Source organism: Oryctolagus cuniculus, chromosome 1 (assembly GCF_964237555.1).
Source record: "Oryctolagus cuniculus chromosome 1, mOryCun1.1, whole genome shotgun sequence".
In the NCBI taxonomy this organism is placed as follows: domain Eukaryota; kingdom Metazoa; phylum Chordata; class Mammalia; order Lagomorpha; family Leporidae; genus Oryctolagus; species Oryctolagus cuniculus.
In genome coordinates, this window is record NC_091432.1 from 212,872,809 (window position 1) to 212,891,293 (window position 18,485).

Here is an 18,485-nt window from a genome sequence, read left to right on the forward strand (position 1 = left end):
TTGGGTCACTCCCCAAATATCCACAATGGACTCCCAGCCAGGACCAAAAATGTAAGCCGGGAACCCAATTCAGGTCTCTTTCATGGGGAGCAGGACCCCCGTCAGCCTCCACAGCCATCTCTGGGAACCACAGGAGCAGGAAGCTGTCATCAAGGGCAGGAGCTGAAAATCAAACTACGCACTGTGGTGGGCGTCCTGGGCATCCTAATTACTAAGCCCAAAGCCCGCCCATATGGAAATTCTCTGTGGATCAGTTTCCTTAACTCTACACTGGGGCACGGAGTGGCTGTCAGGATTCAAGTTAACACGGAGGCAGGATCTTAAACAGCACACGGCACCCAGTGAGCACTTACTAAAAGCCAGCACCCCTAAGTGTTAGCATCAGGCGAGATTCATGGCAGCTGCAAAGTCAGAAGAGGTGTAGGCTGCTACCCGTGAAGAGCCTCTGGATGAGAAGTGGAGATGAGTCGCGGCTCCCCACACAACACACAGCACACAGAGGAGGGATGCAGGCAGACGAAGGAACACCTCGCCCTGCCCTTCTCTCTAGCTCTTTTCCAAGATGAGACCAACTGTGGTCAGGAGCTCACTGAGTGGGCTGTGTTTCATGAGCGGACAGCTCACTCTGGTTTTTTGTTTTGTTTTTGTTTTTTTAAAGATTTATTTGAAAGAGTTACAGAGAGAAAGAGGTCTTCCATCCGCTGGTTCACTCCCCAATTGGCCACAACGGCCGGAGTTGCGCCGATCCGAAGCCAGGAGCCAGGAGCTTCTTCCCATTCTCCCACATGGGTGCAGGGGCCCAAAGACTTGGGCCATCTTCTACTGCTATCCTAGGCCACAGCAGAGAGCTGGATCAGAAGTGGAGCATCCGGGACTTGAACCAGCGCCCATATAGGATGCTGGCACTGCAGGCGGCAGCTTTACCCGCCATGCCACAACGCCGGCCCCAGCTCACTCTGTTTTAAAGACAGGCAGCAAGGCCGGCACCGCGGCTCAACAGGCTAATCCTCCGCCTTACGGCGCCAGCACACCGGGTTCTAGTCCCGGTTGGGGCACCGGATTCTGTCCCAGTTGCCCCTCTTCCAGGCCAGCTCTCTGCTATGGCCCGGGAGTGCAGTGCAGGATGGCCCAAGTGCTTGGGCCCTGCACCCACATGGGAGACCAGGAGAGGCACCTGGCTCCTGGCTTTGGATCAGCACGGTGCACTGGCCATTGGAGAGTGAACCAACGGCAAAAGGAAAACCTTTCTCTCTCTCTCTCTCACTGTCAAAAAAAAAAAAAAAAAAAAAAAAAAAAAAAAAAGGCAGCATAACAGTGCTCCCTCTCTGCAGGGCATGGTCCCATGGCGAGCCAGTTACCATCACCCATGCGGCCGGCTAGGTGGAGACTCGGGATCTGCTTCCCAAGCCTGGCCAGCAGCAGCAGCGAGAAGCAAGCAGGTGGCTTCTCTTGGGACTTAACCCAACGAAGCCAATACCCAACTCTTTTTTTTCTCTTCTCTTTTGTACAGAACCCTCAGAACAGGATATTTGCCCATAATTAGGTAATACCTGTTTCACACTCTGTTCTGATTCTACAGATTTGGGTTGAGAAGCCCAGAGAAAAGAGGTATGAGTGGAGAGGATCCAGGCACCAAGATCTTATGCAAATCCGCGACCACAAAGGGCAAACAAGGTCATGGCAGGGTTAGAGAGTGTGCTGTGGGGGAACATCCTTGTCTCAGGGCAAGGGACAGGAGAAGGAGAAAATCAGGGAAGGCTCCCTGAAGGAGGTGGCATTTAAGCTGGGACTGAAGGATCAGCAATATATGCTGAGACAGTAGGAACCTCAAGAATTCTGACAACCAGCATCGTTAACCAAAAGAATAATTCAAGTTATGAAAATGAACACATTAGGGGGTGATCAGAGATACCCAATCAGCCAGTGTATAACCTCTGGACTGGGAGTATTAGACAAGCTGGACCACTGGAGAAACAGCCCCTGGCAACAGCTACTGCTCCGACAGCATCCACGGAACTCCTGTCTCCACCACTGTGATCCTAACTCCCTTATTCTGGCTTCACACAACCAGGTCACTTTTTCATTAAAAACCCAGTTTCGTGGCTACCTGGACTCTGAGAAGACGGGACCCTGCACAGAGGAAACAAGTGGCTTTGTTGCTAGGAAACGACCCCCATCTGTAGTGACAGAGAAACAGTTTCAAGGCGCTATTTGTACCTCTTCCTCCAAGGTCAACCATCAGTGCTCTCCTGCCTTCCCCACAAGTTCACCCACTGCCTGTCTTCCCCTGAGTCCATCCACTCCTTCGACCCTTCAGAGAGAAGAGCAGAAGAATGGAGGTGAAACTCGGGGTGAGGTCGGAGATGCCTGTAAGAGGAAGTTGGGCCAGAGAGAACATCCCAGATAAAGGAGCTGATGCATCACCCCAGGAACAGATGGGAACTCTCACGGAGTTCTCAGTGCAGCACCATCAGGGTCAGGAGCAGGTGCCAGGAAGGTTAAGCCAGCAGGTAGGAGCGGCAAGCAGATAAACCAGGGATCTATAGACACAGGGCATGTCCTGCTGCTCCACATACACACACACACACACACACACACGCCCTGCTGCTCCACACACACACACACACACACAAACACGCACGCGCGCGCCCTGCTGCTCCACACACACACACACACACACACCCCAGCATGGGCACCTCACCTAGCTGCCCTCCCTTTTACGTCTAGCTGCCCTCCCTTTTACGTCTCGCCGGTCTTTCCCACCTCCTGGTTTGACCTGATAAAGCTGGCCCTGATGGCTGCAGCCTGCCTGACGTCCGGGTTCATAAAACTGTACGGAACAGACAGTAGTATTCCACACTGTTTGTACGTCCAGAGGCACGTCTGGAATCTGACCCTGTTCTTCAGGTGTTAGGCGCATCTAGGCTCTCAGGCTGGGAAGTGCCCCTGGCAGGACCAGGCTGACCGGGCACAGAACACACGTGCCCTGGACGCTTTCAGAAGCAGATGAGCTTGGGAACGTTTGGGTGGCAGAGTCGGCATCTGCGTACTGTCCTCCCAGCCCTGTCTCCTCCTCCTCCTTGGCCAGGGGGCAGCTCAGCTGGAGCCCACAGCTCCTGGCTTCCCTTTCCGCGAGGTCACCTAACGACACGTTTTACAAAGGAATCTGAGCAGTGGTGATTTGCACAGCCAGACTTTAATTTTTCCTTCCTTCTGCACAGATGAGGACAAAGCTATGGGGGATGGTGGAGCAATGAGATAGAAGGAACCTGGGCCCCTGAATGACCTTGTGTAACAGTCACCTTGGCAGCCTGACTGGTACCTGAGACAAAAACACTCCCTCATTTAAGCCCCCATATGTTAGGGTTTCTGTTTCCATAGTCAAGCCTCCATATAACTAATATATTTCCCCAACCCATACTCTCCACCTGCCTTAATACTCCAATTCCAGTTTTTGAACTGGGCGTGTTCTCAGCTTCCTTCCCATCTGTGTGTGACCACAGACTAGGCTGTGGCCAGGGAAGTTAAAGAACTGTTCTATGGGACTTCTGAGCTATCTCCTTATAAGACATTCGCTGACCTTTGTCCTGCTTCCTCCTTCCCGCTGTCTGGAACCTGAATGTAATGACTGGAGCTCCAGCAGTCACTCTGGATCATGAAGTTCCATGCTAAGAATTGTAAAGAGGCAGAAGAACACAAACCAGGGTCCCTGGTGACCATGAACCCTCCGCGCCATTCTCAACTGCCAACTTCCAGACTTCTTTAGGTGAGAGAGGACTGCGTCGCTGATTGAGGCTACTTATGTTTGCTACACACAGCAGAACCCAATCCTAACACATACACCCACTTAACAGATGTCAACATTTTAAACCCCAGCTTGGAAATCCCTCTTCGCAGGAGAAAAGGAAACACAGAGCATCCCAAAGTGGCAGGAATAAGAGGCCAGTCTCCGGTCCTTCGGAGCAGACCCAGCTGGGCTTCCGTGCTCACTGAGGCACACCTACGGGGGCCCAGCAGGTTCCAACAACGTGGCTCCTACTAAGGGACCACAACGTGCACGGTGACAGGAAAGAAGTGGGGTGGGAGTGCGCAGGAAGATGCAACCCGGCGCTGGTGCCAGGGCAGCGGGCACTGCCAATGTGGATCACCAGGCAGGGAGGAAAGAAGGCAGCATCTCCCTCCAAGTGGAGTCTTTGCTCTCACCCACCCCCACCCCACCCCCATCCCCAGCAGGCAGGTTGGAGACCTTATGTGAGGGCTTGGGGAGCTTAATGCACTGCCTCTCGGGACTAGGGTAACCACCTCCGGCTCCCGCCCTCAGTCTCCCCACCTGGAAAGTGGGCAGCAGGCACCAACAGCTCTTCTGCCCTTGCTCCAAGGCGAACGGGGCCGAGCAGCGCGCCCCGCACCCCGGTTTCGGCTGTGCCACGGCTGCCCCGAGTCCCTGCCACCATCCCTGCCATCTCCTCCCCTCCCTCACAGCCTCACCCTCCTCCGAGAGGTAGCGCAGGTCATAGAATTCCCCCGCGAAGGTGCCATAGGAGGAGTCGTGGCGCGGCACCGCCTCATCGCCGCCCGCGTCGCCCCGCGCGCGGCCCCGGGGCCCCCGGCCCCCAGGCCCCGCGCCGTCGTCCGCGGGGCTGGCGGCGCAGGTGGCGGGCCCGGCGAGCAGCAGCAGGAGCAGCGGCGTCCAGGCCCCCGAGCGCTGCCGGGGCGGCCGCGCCATCGCTGCGCACGGATCCCGCAGCCAGGCCCCTGGGCCCGCAGCGGGGGCGCCGCGCGGACGGAGCCGCCGCCGCCGCCGCCGCCAGCGCGCCCGCGCAGCCGCGGAGCCGCCCGCGCCCGCCGCCTCCCGGCCTCGGTCTGCGCATCCTCGCTCCAGCCCCGCAGCCTGCCCTTCCTCCCAGCATCTCCGCCTCGCCGCCTGACTCGCCGTGCTGGCAGCTTCCCTGCTCCCTCCCATCCTCTCCATTTCTCCGACCTCCCTCCCCATCCTCCTCCTGCCTCTTCTTGCAGGTGCACGTTGGGCCTTCTAGTCCCTTGCTAGGAAGACTCAGAGAGTGGTCTGCGTACCAGCAGCGCCAGCATCGCCTGGGAGCTTATTAGCACCAGCAATCTCGGGCCCCAACTCCAGACCCGGGAAGCGGGATTGGCTTGTCTCGAAATCCCCGGGGATCCCGGTGCGCGCGCCAGTTTAAGAAGCGCTCCTCTGGAGAGTTTACCCTGGACACATCTTGTTCCTGAATTTGTCGGTTTATATAGAGCACTTGTGGAACACTTATTTCTTGGGATCATAACAGAAGGAATTGGAATTGCAAGATCCCACTACATACTCAAATGCATGGATTTAAAAAAAAAATCTTTTACACCAATAGGTAATTCGTTTTTAATTCCATTTAACACAAAATTAAAATTCTTTTATGCATTTAATTTATTTGAAAGGCATAGGGTCAGAGGCAGAGAAATCTTCCATCTGCTGCTTCACTCCCCCAACTGCATGCAACTGCAGGGGCTGGACCAGGCAGGAGCCAGGAGCCCAGAACTCAACCTGGGTCTCACCCACCTAGGTGGCAGGGACCCAAGACCTGTGCCTCTCAGGGTGTGCATTAGCAGAAGCTGGAAGCAGAAGCAAAGCTGGAACTCAGACCCAGGCATTCCCACTATGGGATGTGTGCATCCCAGCCTCCCCGCCCATCCACCAATCTTTTGAAATACCCTCAAAGAAAGGTGAAGTGAGGAGGTCTGAGGCAGACAGGTTAGAGCCCAGATCTTAGAGCATGTACTCTGCAAAGGTCGCCGATGCCTGAGCACACTCTGCCCCCTTCAAAATGAGCCAACTGGTTCATTTGCTCTGTTTCCCTGCAGCAAGAATGCAAAGGTCGGGGCGGGCGGGGTGAGGGGAGGGCACGTCAAGGCTGATGGCCACACTGAACTCAAATCCTCTCCTGCTGCTTGCGGTCAAACTCCTGGTTATTTATTCAGCCATCCATTTATTCACACCAAGTGTTTACTCTCTGCCAAGCCCAGAGGCTTTCTTCTGAAGATGGTGGCTCAGGTGGTAACATTCAAACTCCTATGCTGTTTTCTGTATGTGACATAGACACAATTCCTTTCATGTTAGTATTGGAAGAACCAGCCTTTTCACCCGTTGTTTTCCTATTTCTATTTCATTATGTAAACAAGGAAAATAATTATGATGGCAGAAAAGCATAGAAGTTTCAAATACAGGCCTACAAGGCAGACTGCCCTGTGTTGGTGAGCAGTAATAATCAGTAATTGCCATGATGCAACAAAGATTAAGATAACAGAGGCAGGGACGGGCTTTAGGTGCAGGGGTTAGACACGGCCTGGAACTCCCACTTGTCATGTTGCTGTGCCTGGTTTCAAGTCCTGCCTCTGCTCCCAGTTCCAGCTTTCTCACACGCACACCCTAGTAGGGTGGCAACTGATGGCTCAAGAACTTTGGTCCCTGCCACCCGTATGGGAGCCCCAGATTGAGTTCCTGGCTCCTGGCTTCAGCCTGGCTCAGCTTCAGCTGTTGTGGACATTTAGAGAGTGAGCAGTGGAAGGAAGATCTCTCTCTGGTTTGCCAATAAATAAATACTTTTAAAAAATGTCTTCTGTTCACAAGAGAAAGTGTCGCCAGTTTTAAGTGGACCAACGTTTAGCTGCTAAATTGCTGTTAAAAATACACATGGGGATCAGCACTGTGGCGCAGTGGGTTAAAGCCCTGGCCTGCATCCCATATGAATGCTGGATCAAGTCCTGGCTGCTCCACTTCCAATCCAGCTCTCTGCTATGGCCTGGGAAAGCAGTGGAAGATGGTCCAAGTGCTTGGGCCCCTGTACCTGCATGGGAGACCTGGAAGAAGCTCCTGGCTCCTAGATTCAGATCAGCTCTGGCCATTTCAGTCATTTGGAGAGTGAACCAGCAGATGGAAGACCTTTCTCTCTCTCTGGCTCTACCTCTCTCAGTAACTCTTTCAAATAAATAAAATAAATCTTAAACACACTCACACACACACATACACATACACACACAGGCAGGGCTGGTGCTATAGCACAGTGAGTTAAGGTACCACAGTATTTGTTTGAGTCCTGGCTACTCTGTTTCCCATCTAGCTTCCTGTTGATGCACCTGGAAAGGCAGCAGAGGATGGCCCAAATACTTGGTGTCTCCATGTGGGAGACCAGAATGGAGCTCCTGGCTCCTGGCTTCAGCCTGGTCCTGACCTGGATGTTGTAGCCATTCAGGGAATTAGCAGATAGCAATCTCTCCCTCTGTCACTCTTTCAGATAAATGAATGAATGAATCCCCCTTTTTATAAAATATATGGCTTTTTTTTTTCCCACAGGGTGGAGTGGGGGAAGGTTTGTACCATAGCCTACAATGGGGTTTGCAGGGGCTAGCACTGTGGTGTAGAGGGTTAAGCTGCTGCCTGCAGTGTTGGCATCTCATATGGGTGCCGCTTTAAGTCCCTGCTGCTCCACTTCCAATCCAGCTCCATGCTAATGTGCCTGGGAAAACGGTGGAAGACGGTCCAAGTGCTTGGGCCCCTGCACCCATGTGGAAGACCCAGAAGAACCTCCTGGCCATCTGGGGAGTGAACCAGCAGATAGAAGCTCGCTCTCTCTCTCTCTCTCTCTCTCTGTAACTCTGCTTTTCAAACAAATAAATAAATCTTTAAAAAAATAAAATGAAGTTTGCAGGTAATCTGGGGATTTCAATTATCTACTCATGTCCAAAGATCCAGGGTCCATGGACTCCAGGCGGGGCACCACAGATGAGCTCAGGGGCAGTGTGAGGTCCCTGTGAGCGTGCTGGGGTAACATTACAACGTGTGCATTTTCTAGGAGGAAGACCCATAGCTTTCCTGGGTCACTCAAAGTCTATTAACCTCCCCAGGGCCTTGGAACTTACTTGGGTTTCTGATTCCCTGTACACTGAGCTGCTTCCATTTCATAGGGATTTTGTCCCACCCACTTACATTGCCTTTTGGGGTTTTCTTATTCTTTGTGGTTTCTTCTAACATATAAGCCCTAGAAAGAGTGAAGGGAGACTCATCCCAAGCTTCAGCACATGTTGCCCCCACTTAACTACATTCCCACATCTGCATAGACCCCATGCTCCCCATTGGGCAGGAAAGAACTACTGTAGTTTTCCTCTTGTGTAATTTCCAGGGAAGAATGTTTCCTGAACATTCTGACACCAGTGGCTTAACAAGAGCCAGCTATCCAAATGAGAACCCAGAGATCAACCAGAGTTTGATTTCATTTTCATTTTTAAGAGAAAGACAGCACCTTTATTTTCTCTTCTTATCAAAGCCATTTCTCTAAAACAATTTTTTCTGTTATAAAAATTACCCCAAGTCAGTGCATCTCAGTATCTGACCAGCAGCAGGTATGCCCGTGCTTCTTGACTGCCTAGCATATATAATTTTTCACTTTGGGTTTCATACGAAATAAAAGCTATGATCTTGGCAGTTCCTCTGAAAGTTAAACATAAATTTCCTATGTGATCCAGCAATTCAGAGAGGATTGAAAACATGTTCTCACAAAAACTTGTACATAGATGTTCATAACAGTATTATTCACAATAGCCGAAAAGCAGAAGCCAACCCAAATTCTCATCACTTGCTGAATGGATAAACAAAATGTGGTATATCCATACAATGATATACTATTCGGTCATAAAAAGTATGAAGTTCTGATACATGCTACAACACAGATGAACCTAGAAACATTATGTTAAGTGAAAGCAGCCAATCACAAAATACCACATAACGTATGATTCAATTTACATGAAATGTCCAGAGTAAAAGCAAAGCCACAGACAGAAATCCAGACAGAAAAGGAAATTAGTGGTTTCCAAGGGATGAGTGGGGGGAGTAGATAGTGGTTATATTGGCACAAAGTTGTGAATACACTAAAAATCACAGAATTGTACACTTTTCAATGGTTTACATAGTGAATTTTATTTGAACTTTTTTTTTTTTTTTTTTTTTGAAAGCCGTGATCTTTGAGATGGTGAGAGAAAGCTAACAACGTCGGAATACCCCTGTGCTATTTGGGCAGTGTGAAATTCTAGGTACACCCTTGTGGGATCTTCTGAATGTTCTAGGACCTTGTTTTAAAACTCTTTCAACATAAGGACCTCCTGTGCAATGTGCAATTCATAAGCCCCGTGGGTTGAGGATTACCAGATCCCTACAGTAACCCACTGTGCCCAGCGGGAGTCTTCGGCCCCGGCTCTGGAATGATGATATCAGCAAGCCAATTCCCCCCATGGCCCTAAGGTATGTGCTGGGTACAAGTATGGTGCTGTTGTTTTGGTGCTGAGTCTATAAAAGGTGAAACAATCGTACCAATTCATTTTAGTTGCTAGCATCCAGGCAGTACAATTTCACTCTCTCCAGTCACAATGTCAAGTACATTCAAGGAGGCAAATAACCAGGACAACTGCTGCAACCATGGTATCTTCTTGATTTTACTGGTTAGAGCTGAGCTGCCAAAGGTGCTAGGTTTTCCTAGGCAGTAACAGCCGGTTTGGCTGTGGTCAGACTTCCAGTGACATCACCTTCTGAAACATCTGTAAGCCCAGGGGGAAGTGGGGACGAAGCAGGAGATTCCAGGTCTCCTGGAAACAGCGGCTGAAAAGCCCATGCATTCTTCCCCAGGAGCAAAGCAGATTCGACGCACATGAACTACTTGGTCTCCTGGCTGCCTGCAGACACCTGCAGCTGTGTTGTAGAGGCTTCCATCGAGAGCAGGAGGCGAAGAGTGGAGGCTGCAGAAAGCAGTTTAGAAGAGGAGGAGGGCTGCTGGATTGGCAAGCGGTGACAACCCCATACTGTACAGGAACACATTTTGTATCATGTGCATGATATCAAGAACAGCTAAAGCTGTTTTTAAAAGTTCAGCCAGGGGCCACAGGGGAGAAGGGGCCCCAAACACTACAACCGCCCCAGACAGCTCCACTGGTAGAACAGACAGCAGTAAAAAACAAAACAAAAATCCCCATCAGGGACAACAACATAATATTCTAAAAGAGGCCAAGCCAAGCCCTACAGATTTTGCTAGTTCCTGATGACATCACTGTATCATACCAAGGTCCCAAAGGGACAATTGTGTGTAATGATGGCCATGACTCACCCAGAAAAGGATAAATACTCTCCATTGTACTCTGTTTACTAAGGCAGGGAAGTGTGTTATCCATTGTAGAAAGATCTCTCTCAAAAAACATGAACATTTTAAAGATTCAGCACTTAAAGAGTTAATCCTCAGTGATGTCACTACTTGCTTACATACCGCATTTTACAATGCCAGCAAATGAGGCATGTCTTTTTATATATATATATCGTCATCAGTATCAAATTATTGGCACCATTCGGTTTGAAGGATAGGGACAGGAGAGCAAACTGTAGGATACAACAAAAAAGCGCAGTTGTGACACAGATGTACGGCATCCATTCCACTGAACAAGAGGTCCTAAGAAGTGGATGGAGATTTTACACTCAAGGAAACACAGCTAGGAAATCATCACAGGATAAAAGTGCTCAGCCTTGCTAGCAGTTAATGAAATAAACCAACTCTTCAAGAACAACTATACACACCTATTAAACAAGTGAAAATAAATACAGACGGCAAAACCCAACACTGGCAGAGCTATTGGTCAATAGAAATGCGTATACACTGCTGGTGGCATCATAGATTGTAGGGGGGGTTCAAGCATTGGGGAGGAGGGTAGGGGGTTGACCTATATGACCTTTAAGGTCCTTCCAACCCAGAGATTGGATCTTTTCTAGAAAGCAATCTGGCAATATAAAACAAGAGCTATAAAATATTTCATGCTCTTTTAACCTTGTAATCCCTCTCTGGAGATTTTCCTAAGGGAATAATCCAAAGAAGGCGTATTTTTTTTTAACAAAGACATTCATAGCAGCACTACTTATAAGAGTGAAAAATTAGATATAACTCAAATATCGAATAATGAGAAGGGAGGCTAACCAAGTTTTACATGGATATAAAGACATTTAGAATGGTGAAAGTGATTCCATGTGGATAAGAAAAGTGTTGAGTGGAGAAGTACAACAAAAGAAAATGGACAAACTGATCATGGTTATGTCAAAATGTGCATATTCGCTGAGGAAGCCAGGGAGATAATTTAGAGGAATAGTTTGTGGTGAGGGGTTCCTTTACTCCTGCAAAGTTGTTCAAGTGCATAATAAAAATTTAAAAATTTCTTGAAACTATATAAAAAGGGAGCAAAATTTCCTCTAGTCGAGGTTTTATCAATAGGACACGAAGTGATCAACTTTAGAAATAATTTTCCTGTATGGAACACCCAAATGGATCTTCTTGAGGTTGAATCATTTTAACCTTGTGAGGATTTTTTTGACAATTGAAACTAGAATTTTCTACGTTGGGTTCAATGATAAATTCTGCTTATCCCAAATCATATCCTATCCAACAAGTTAGGTTATATTTCCAGCTAAGTTGAAGTACCTTCAGTTATGGTAATATGTGATGTTCTATTTTAGTTCAGTTACTCACGTCTGAATAAAAACGAATGTTAAGGACTTCATAAGGTCAGTGTAAATGAAAAACCAGCAGTAAAGAATTATTCTCTCATTAAAAATGACTCTTTAACAAACAGTCAAAGCGTGGTGCAAGTTTCAATCATACAAAATCGCATGGTTTTTAGATAGAGAGCAAAGGATTCCATGTTGTATTAATCCCTGTGCCTATTAACAGACACACACAGGGATGCCGGAAAAGGAACCCTCGGTTTCCCACCTTTCTTCTCCTAAACCTACCAACTCCTGTCTCAGTTACACTGAGTCATAGAAAGACTCCGATGCGCATGAGACATAAAATAACTTTTCCAATAAAACTCAAGCCAGAAGTTGGCTTCCACCAATCACGGCGACCTGGGCGAGCAGGGCACCCCACAGCTGAGTGTTGCGCTAGGGCGAGCACACCAAGCCTGAAGAAAGGAAACGGACAGAAGGCACCATGCCAACCCCCAGGCATCAGGGAGAATTTCACAGTTCGGTCATCAACAGTCTTTTCATCATTTTCTCCCTCTCCAGTTCCTGCCGGAGCGTCTCTGCACTGAAGAAGAAGTGACAAGATAATGAGACAGAATCACACACACTGTAGCAGCAGACCACGTCAGTGTCACTCTCCAGGTCCTTTCTTTTATTGAAAAGTAGAGACTGAGACAGAGAGAGATATCCCCCCACCCACCCACTCCCCAAATGCCCACAACAGCTGGAGCTGGGCTAGGCCAAAGCCAAGAGCCAGGAACTCCATGTAGGTCTCCCATATGGGTGGCAGGGACCCAAGTAGTTGAGCTGTCACCTGTTGCCTCCCAGGAGCCGTAGCAGGAAGCTGGAATCAGGAGTGGAGCCAGGACTGGAGCCCACCCAGGCACTCCGCCATGGCATGCGGTGTTCCCAGCAGCGTCTTAACCGCTGCACCAAACACCTGCCCCCGGATTCTCTCTTGATCGCAGTTCTTGACTGTCCTTTGTTGGTTCCTAAGGGACCCTCTATGCTTGACAGCACTGTAATGACCTGAGGTTTTCTGGCTTATAGGCTCCCCCTGAGGAGCTCCTGGGTAGACTGAGTCTATGTCCTTCACCTCCACAACCCCAGAACCTGGCACGGGATCTGGCACACTGAATGACTGGGAAGATGCCCGGGGAAGACTTCTGTAAATTGCATTTTAAGTTGGTTTCATATGCAATTTTCCCCAGAGCTTAATTGGTTGACTATGAAAGAGAACAGCTTAACAAAGAGAATGCCTTATGTTTTAATGAGTAAAACCAAGTGAAGTAAAACTGGCTGCTCTGAGAGGCTGCCTCTGATGTCTTGGCCCTTGGGTTCAGCTACATATTTAAGGTGCTCATTTCCACTGTTTACACACACACACACACACATACACACACACACATCTTTAAAGGTCTCAACCAGGGCCGGTGTAGTGGAGTAGCGAGTTAAGCTGCCTGCTTTCATGCTGCCATCCCATATGTGTGCTGGTTCAAGTCCCTGGTGTTCCACTTCTGATCCAGCTCCCTGTTAATGTTCCTGGGAAAGCAGCAGAGGATGACCCAAGTGCCTAGGCCCCTACACCCACACGAGAAACTTGGATGAAGCTCCTGGCCTAGTCCCAGCCATTGTGGCCTCTGGGGAGTGAACCAGTGGATGGACGATCTCTGTCTGTCTTTGCTCTCTCTGTAACTCTGCCTTTCAGATAAATCAATAAATCTTTTAAAAAAAATTTTTTTAGGCTGGCACTGCAGCTCACTTGGCTAACCATCCGCCTGTAGCACCGGCACCCCGGGTTCTAGTCCTGGTTGGGGTGCCGGATCCTGTCTCGGTTGCCCCTCTTCCAGTCCAGCTCTCTGCTGTGGCCTGGGAAGGCAGTGGAGGATGACCCAGGTCCTTGGGCCCTGCACCCGCATGGGAGACCAGGAGGAAGCACCTGGCTCCTGGCTTCAGATTGGCACAGCGCGCCAGCCATAGCGGTCATTTGGGGGGTGAACCAACGGAAGGAAGACCTTTCTCTCTGTCTCTCTCTCACTGTCTAACTCTGCCTGTCAAAAAATAAATAAATAAAAATAAAAATAAAAAATAAAAAAAATTTAAATAAATGTATCAACCAAGTTTAACAACCTCACACAGGATAGAAATTAAAATTTCTTTCTTTCTTTTTTTTTTTTTTTGATAGGCAGAGTTAGACAGTGAGAGAGAGAGACAGAGAGAAAAGTCTTCCTTCTGTTGGTTCACCCCGCAAATGGCCGCTACAGCCGGTGCACTGCGCCTATCCGAAGCCAGGAGTCAGGTGCTTCTCCTGGTCCCCCATGCGGGTGCAGGGCCCAAGCACTTGGGCCATCCTCCACTGCACTCCCGTGCCACAGCAGAGAGCTGGACTGGAAGAGGAGCAACCGGGACAGGATCCGGCACCCCAACCGGGACTAGAACCCAGGGTGCTGGCGCCGCAGGCGGAGGATTAGCCAAATGAGTCGCAGTGCTGGCCAGAAATTAAAATTTCTACTACGGTCAACAAGGCCTTATTCCATCTGGCCCCAGCCCCCTAGTTCATAAGCCTTCTCCCCTGTCACTCATCCTGGTCTGGCCGCACTGGCCATTTCAGCTTCCCTGGCCATGCCAGGCACACTCCATGTCAGGAGACTTAACTCCGGCTGTTCCTTCTGTGTGGTCTGATTTTTTCCTAGATAGCTGCAGCCTGTTCCCTCACTATCTTCAAGCCTTTGCTTAGGGATCAACGCTGTGGTATAGCAAGGTAAGCCACTGCCACTGCTGGTTCGAGTCCCGTTTGCTCCACTTCCAATCTAGCTCCCTGCTAATGCACCTAGGAAAGCAGTGGAAGATGGCCTCAGTGTTTTGGCACCTGTCCCTACATGGGAGACCCAGAAGAAGCTCCTGGCTCCTGGCTTTGGATTGGTCCAGCTCTGGCTGTTGCAGCCATTTGGGGAGTGAATCAACAGATGGAAGACCTTTCTCTCCCGCTCTCCCTCTCTCTGTGTTTAACTCTGCCTCTCAAATAAATAAATAAATCTTTGGGGAGAAAAAGACTGCTTAAATGACACTTCCACGAGGCCATCCAGCTTGTCTTCCTGCTTTCATTTTCCTCCTTTGCACTATCACACACTCATCCACCTGTGTGCACACACACCCATTTGTTTCCCCTACCACACACACACTAACCTGTAAGGGTAGGACTCTTGTTTTTTTTATTTTTTATTTTTTTTTAGATTTATTTGTTTACCTATTTGAAAGACAAAATAGAGAAAATGGGTTGGGGGGTTCTTTCATCTGCTGTGCTATTCACCACAACCAGGTCTAGACCAGACCAAAGTCAGGAGGCAGGAACTCTATCTGGGTCTTCCACATGGATGACAAGGGTCCCAGTACTTGGCCCATCATACATTGCCTTCCCAGGACCATTAGCAGGGAGCTGGATTGGAAGCGGAACAGCTGGGACCCAAACCAGCCTCAGATATGGGATGCTGGCATGGCAAGGGGCAGCTTAATCTGCTGAACCACAACGTGAGCCCCAGGCTGGAATTCTGAATCAGTTTTGTTCATTGTGCTCCTGGGATACAGCTACCCATTGTAGCATTTCCATGAACACAGAATAAGCGAAGGTAAGAATCAATAGAAGGGTTACAGATGTCACAGACACATGGCCGAGAGTCTGTGCCTGGCTTCCCTGTTCCCAGGGTAACCTGCCAGTGCCTGCGGCTGATCTGACTCACCTGGCTGCCAGAGCAACAGGCTTCCGGGGGGTGTAGACGGTCTGCACGGTGGGGACGGTCTCTGTCAAAGGCCTCAGGGTCACGGCTGGGATCAGTGGGGAAGACTGGCCAGGACAGCACGGTAATTTACTGTCTCTGAAGTCTGCCTGGAGAAGAAACCGAAGAGAGGAGATCAATCTCCATTTGGGCCTCATTTTCACACTGTCAGCTGCTGTGCCGCCCTGCTCTCCATTCCTATTATTTTTTTAATAAGAGCAAAAATCCATGGTCGTTTGAAGCAATTTTACTTTGTGCTGAACTCCACGCCAAGCATCCTACATCCATCACCTCAAGACAGCCTTTTCAGGTAGAGCTCAGACTTCATGACGTCGCAGACAACCCCCGCTGTATGACGCAGCAGCTCTGCAGGTGCCGCGGAGGAAGAAGAATGTGGTCATTCTAACTCTGTCATGTCCTCCACGGCAACAAACTCTCAGGGATGTTATAAGACAAAAAGTGTACATCTCAGAACTCATTTTTTTTTTTTTGACAGGCAGAGTGGACAGTGAGAGAGAGAGAGAGACAGAGAGAAAGGTCTTCCTTTTGCCGTTGGTTCACCCTCCAATGGCCACCGCGGCCAGCGCGCTGCGGCCGGCGCACCGCGCTGATCCGATGGCAGGAGCCAGGAGCCAGGCGCTTATCCTGGTCTCCCATGGGGCGCAGGGCCCAAGCACTTGGGCCATCCTCCACTGCACTCCCTGGCCACAGCAGAGAGCTGGCCTGGAAGAGGGGCAACCGGGACAGAATCCGGCGCCCCGACCGGGACTAGAACCTGGTGTGCCGGCGCCCCGGAGGATTAGCCTAGTGAGCTGCGGTGCCGGCTAGAACTCATTTTTTAAAAAAATTTTTTGACAGGCAGAGTTAGACAGTGAGAGAGAGAGACAGAGAGAAAGGTCTTCCTTTTTTTTTTTTTTTTTTTTGGACAGGCAGAGTTAGACAGTGAGAGAGACAGAGAGAAAGGTCTCCCCCCCTCCTTTTTTTTTGACAGGCAGAGTTAGCGAGAGAGAGAGAGAGAGAGAGAGAGAGAGAGAGAGAGAGAGAGAGAGAGAAAGGTCTTTCTTTTTCCGTTGGTTCATCCCCGAAGTGGCCGCTATGGCCGGCGTGTTGTGCCCAGTGCGCTGCGCCAATCCGAAGCCAGGAGCCAGGTGCTTCTCCTGGTCTCCCATGGGGTGCAGGGCCCAAGGACTTGGGCCATCCTCCACTGCACTCCCGGGCCACAGCAGAGAGCTGGACTGGAAGAGGAGCAACCGGGACAGAATCTGGCGCGCCAACTGGGACTAGAACCCGGGGTGCCAGCGTTGCAGGCAGAGGATTAGGTTAGTAAGCTGCGGCGCCGGCAAGAAAGGTCTTCCTTTTGTTGGTTCACTCCACTAATGGCCGCTACAGCCAGTGCTGTGCCAATCTGAAGCCAGGAGCCAGGTGCCTCCTCCTGGTCTTCCATGCGGATGCAGGGCATCCTCCATTGCCCTGCTGGGCCACAGCAGAGAGCTGGACTGGAAGAGGAGCAACTGGGACTAGAATCAGCACCCCAACCGGGACTAGAACCCAAGATACCAGCACCGCAGGCGAGGATTAGCCACGTCAGCCATGGCGCCGGCCTCAGAACTCACTTTTTAAAAAATTTACTTATTTATTTTAAAGGCAGAGTTAGAGAGAGATATTTCATCTGTTGGTTCACTCCTCAAATGGCTGCAATGGCCAGGGCTGGGCCAGGCTGAAGTTAGGAGCCAGGCGCTTCTTCCAGGTCTCTCATGTTGGTGCAGGGGCCAAAGCACTTGGGCCATCCTCTGCTGCTTTCCCAGGCAAAGAAGAGAGCTGGATCAGAAGTGGGTCAGCTGGGACTCTAAGCAGTGCCCATATGGGATGCCGGCATGGTAGGCAGTAGCTTAACCAGCTGTGCCACAGTGCTGGCCCCCAGGACTGATTTTATGGAAAAGGACCAGTGACAATCAAAGATGTTAAGTATTGCAAGGTCACACAGTTCAGAACAATATTCAGAAGCAGGGTGGCTGTCTCCACATTTGGTCTTTGTTTAGAAATTGATGTTTCTTTTCCAGCAACCTCGTTTCCATTTTGCTTTGGAGACTGGAGAACGCAGCTTAAGCCCACACAGCAGTTGTTTCCATGCACTCGGTGGCCTGAGCAGTGGGGCTGCAGCCCGGTTTTCAGTGGTGGGCTGAGTGTGCCACGCTTCAGGACGGAACTGCCGGATGGCACAGAGGGAACCTGCAGCCTGCAGCCCATCTGTGACCTCCCGCTGAGTAGCAGTAAACTCAGGAGTGGGGGCTGTCCATTCCCTCTGAAATTCCTCCTTGGTCACAGCCTGCTCCTCCTTTTCAATTTCTTTAGGATCTCTGTAGAAGCAGAGGTCAGGCCTGAAGCTCTGAGCGTGAAGTGGCCAGAATGAAAGAAGAAAAGACTCAATAGGAGGGCTACAGATATCACAAACACCATGAATGTAGAGTCTGGGCCTTGTGTCCCCGTTACTAGGGTAACAGGAGTGGCTCCAGCGGCAGCAGCAAAGTTCAGTCCAGCCCTCTGTCCAGGGTTCCTGGAGGATGCGACACTGGCATCTGCAGGGTTTTCAATGCCAACAATGGCGTGAGCCTCCCACAGAAGCTTCTCCCAGGTTCTCTTTGGATTTATGAAGTAGCTGTCATCACTGTTCTTCTTGCAGAGGTGCTGTTCCATGTGGAAGCCAAGGGTGGCGCCACCGAAGCGGATGCCTAGTACAAGGACCTTGAGGTGCTCTCCCTCCTCCTTCATTTGCAGGACATCAAGGGCTCTGGACATCGTGACAGCTTCCAGTTCAGTTACGCCGGGAATCAAGAGCTATGCCAGGTGGACCACCAGCTGCACAGCAAGGAAAAGGGCTGCAACTGGGCTTTCAAAAAAGTTTATTGACTTATTTTTATTTATTTGAAATATATATATACATATGCAATATACATATATACATGTTATATATATATATATATATATATAGAGAGAGAGAGAGAGAGAGAGAGAGAGATATCTTCCATCTTCTGGTTCACTCCCCAAATGCCCAGAACATCTAGGGCTGGGCCATGTCAAAGGTAGGAGCCAGGAACCATCCATGTCTCCCACATGGGTGGCAGGAACCCAAGTCCGGGAGACTTCATCTGCTGCCTCCCAGGCTG

General features: G+C 50.0%; 2 protein-coding genes across 7 annotated transcripts in view; both read right to left on the bottom strand.

The window, feature by feature from the left end:
• FRRS1L (ferric chelate reductase 1 like) overlaps window positions 1–4,781 on the bottom strand; it is a 32,885-nt gene extending 28,104 nt beyond the window's left edge. Inside the window, exon 1 of the mRNA XM_051843417.2 lies at window positions 4,489–4,781. Coding sequence (XP_051699377.2) covers window positions 4,489–4,726 — 238 coding nt within the window. The 5' untranslated portion in view covers window positions 4,727–4,781. The remainder of the gene's footprint in view (window positions 1–4,488) is intronic.
• Window positions 4,782–8,982: 4,201 nt separating this feature from the next.
• Window positions 8,983–18,485, bottom strand: part of EPB41L4B (erythrocyte membrane protein band 4.1 like 4B) — a 150,438-nt gene continuing 140,935 nt past the window's right edge. For 3 of the 6 annotated variants that reach the window (XM_017346908.3, XM_051843327.2, XM_051843348.2), the window contains exons 25-26: window positions 15,286–15,431; window positions 8,983–12,113 (exon numbers count right to left, since the gene is read on the bottom strand). In XM_017346908.3, coding sequence (XP_017202397.3) covers window positions 12,044–12,113; window positions 15,286–15,431 — 216 coding nt within the window. In that variant the 3' untranslated portion in view covers window positions 8,983–12,043. The remainder of the gene's footprint in view (window positions 12,114–15,285; window positions 15,432–18,485) is intronic. The other 3 variants (XM_051843334.2, XM_051843328.2, XM_051843341.2) reach the window with 1 other exon arrangement.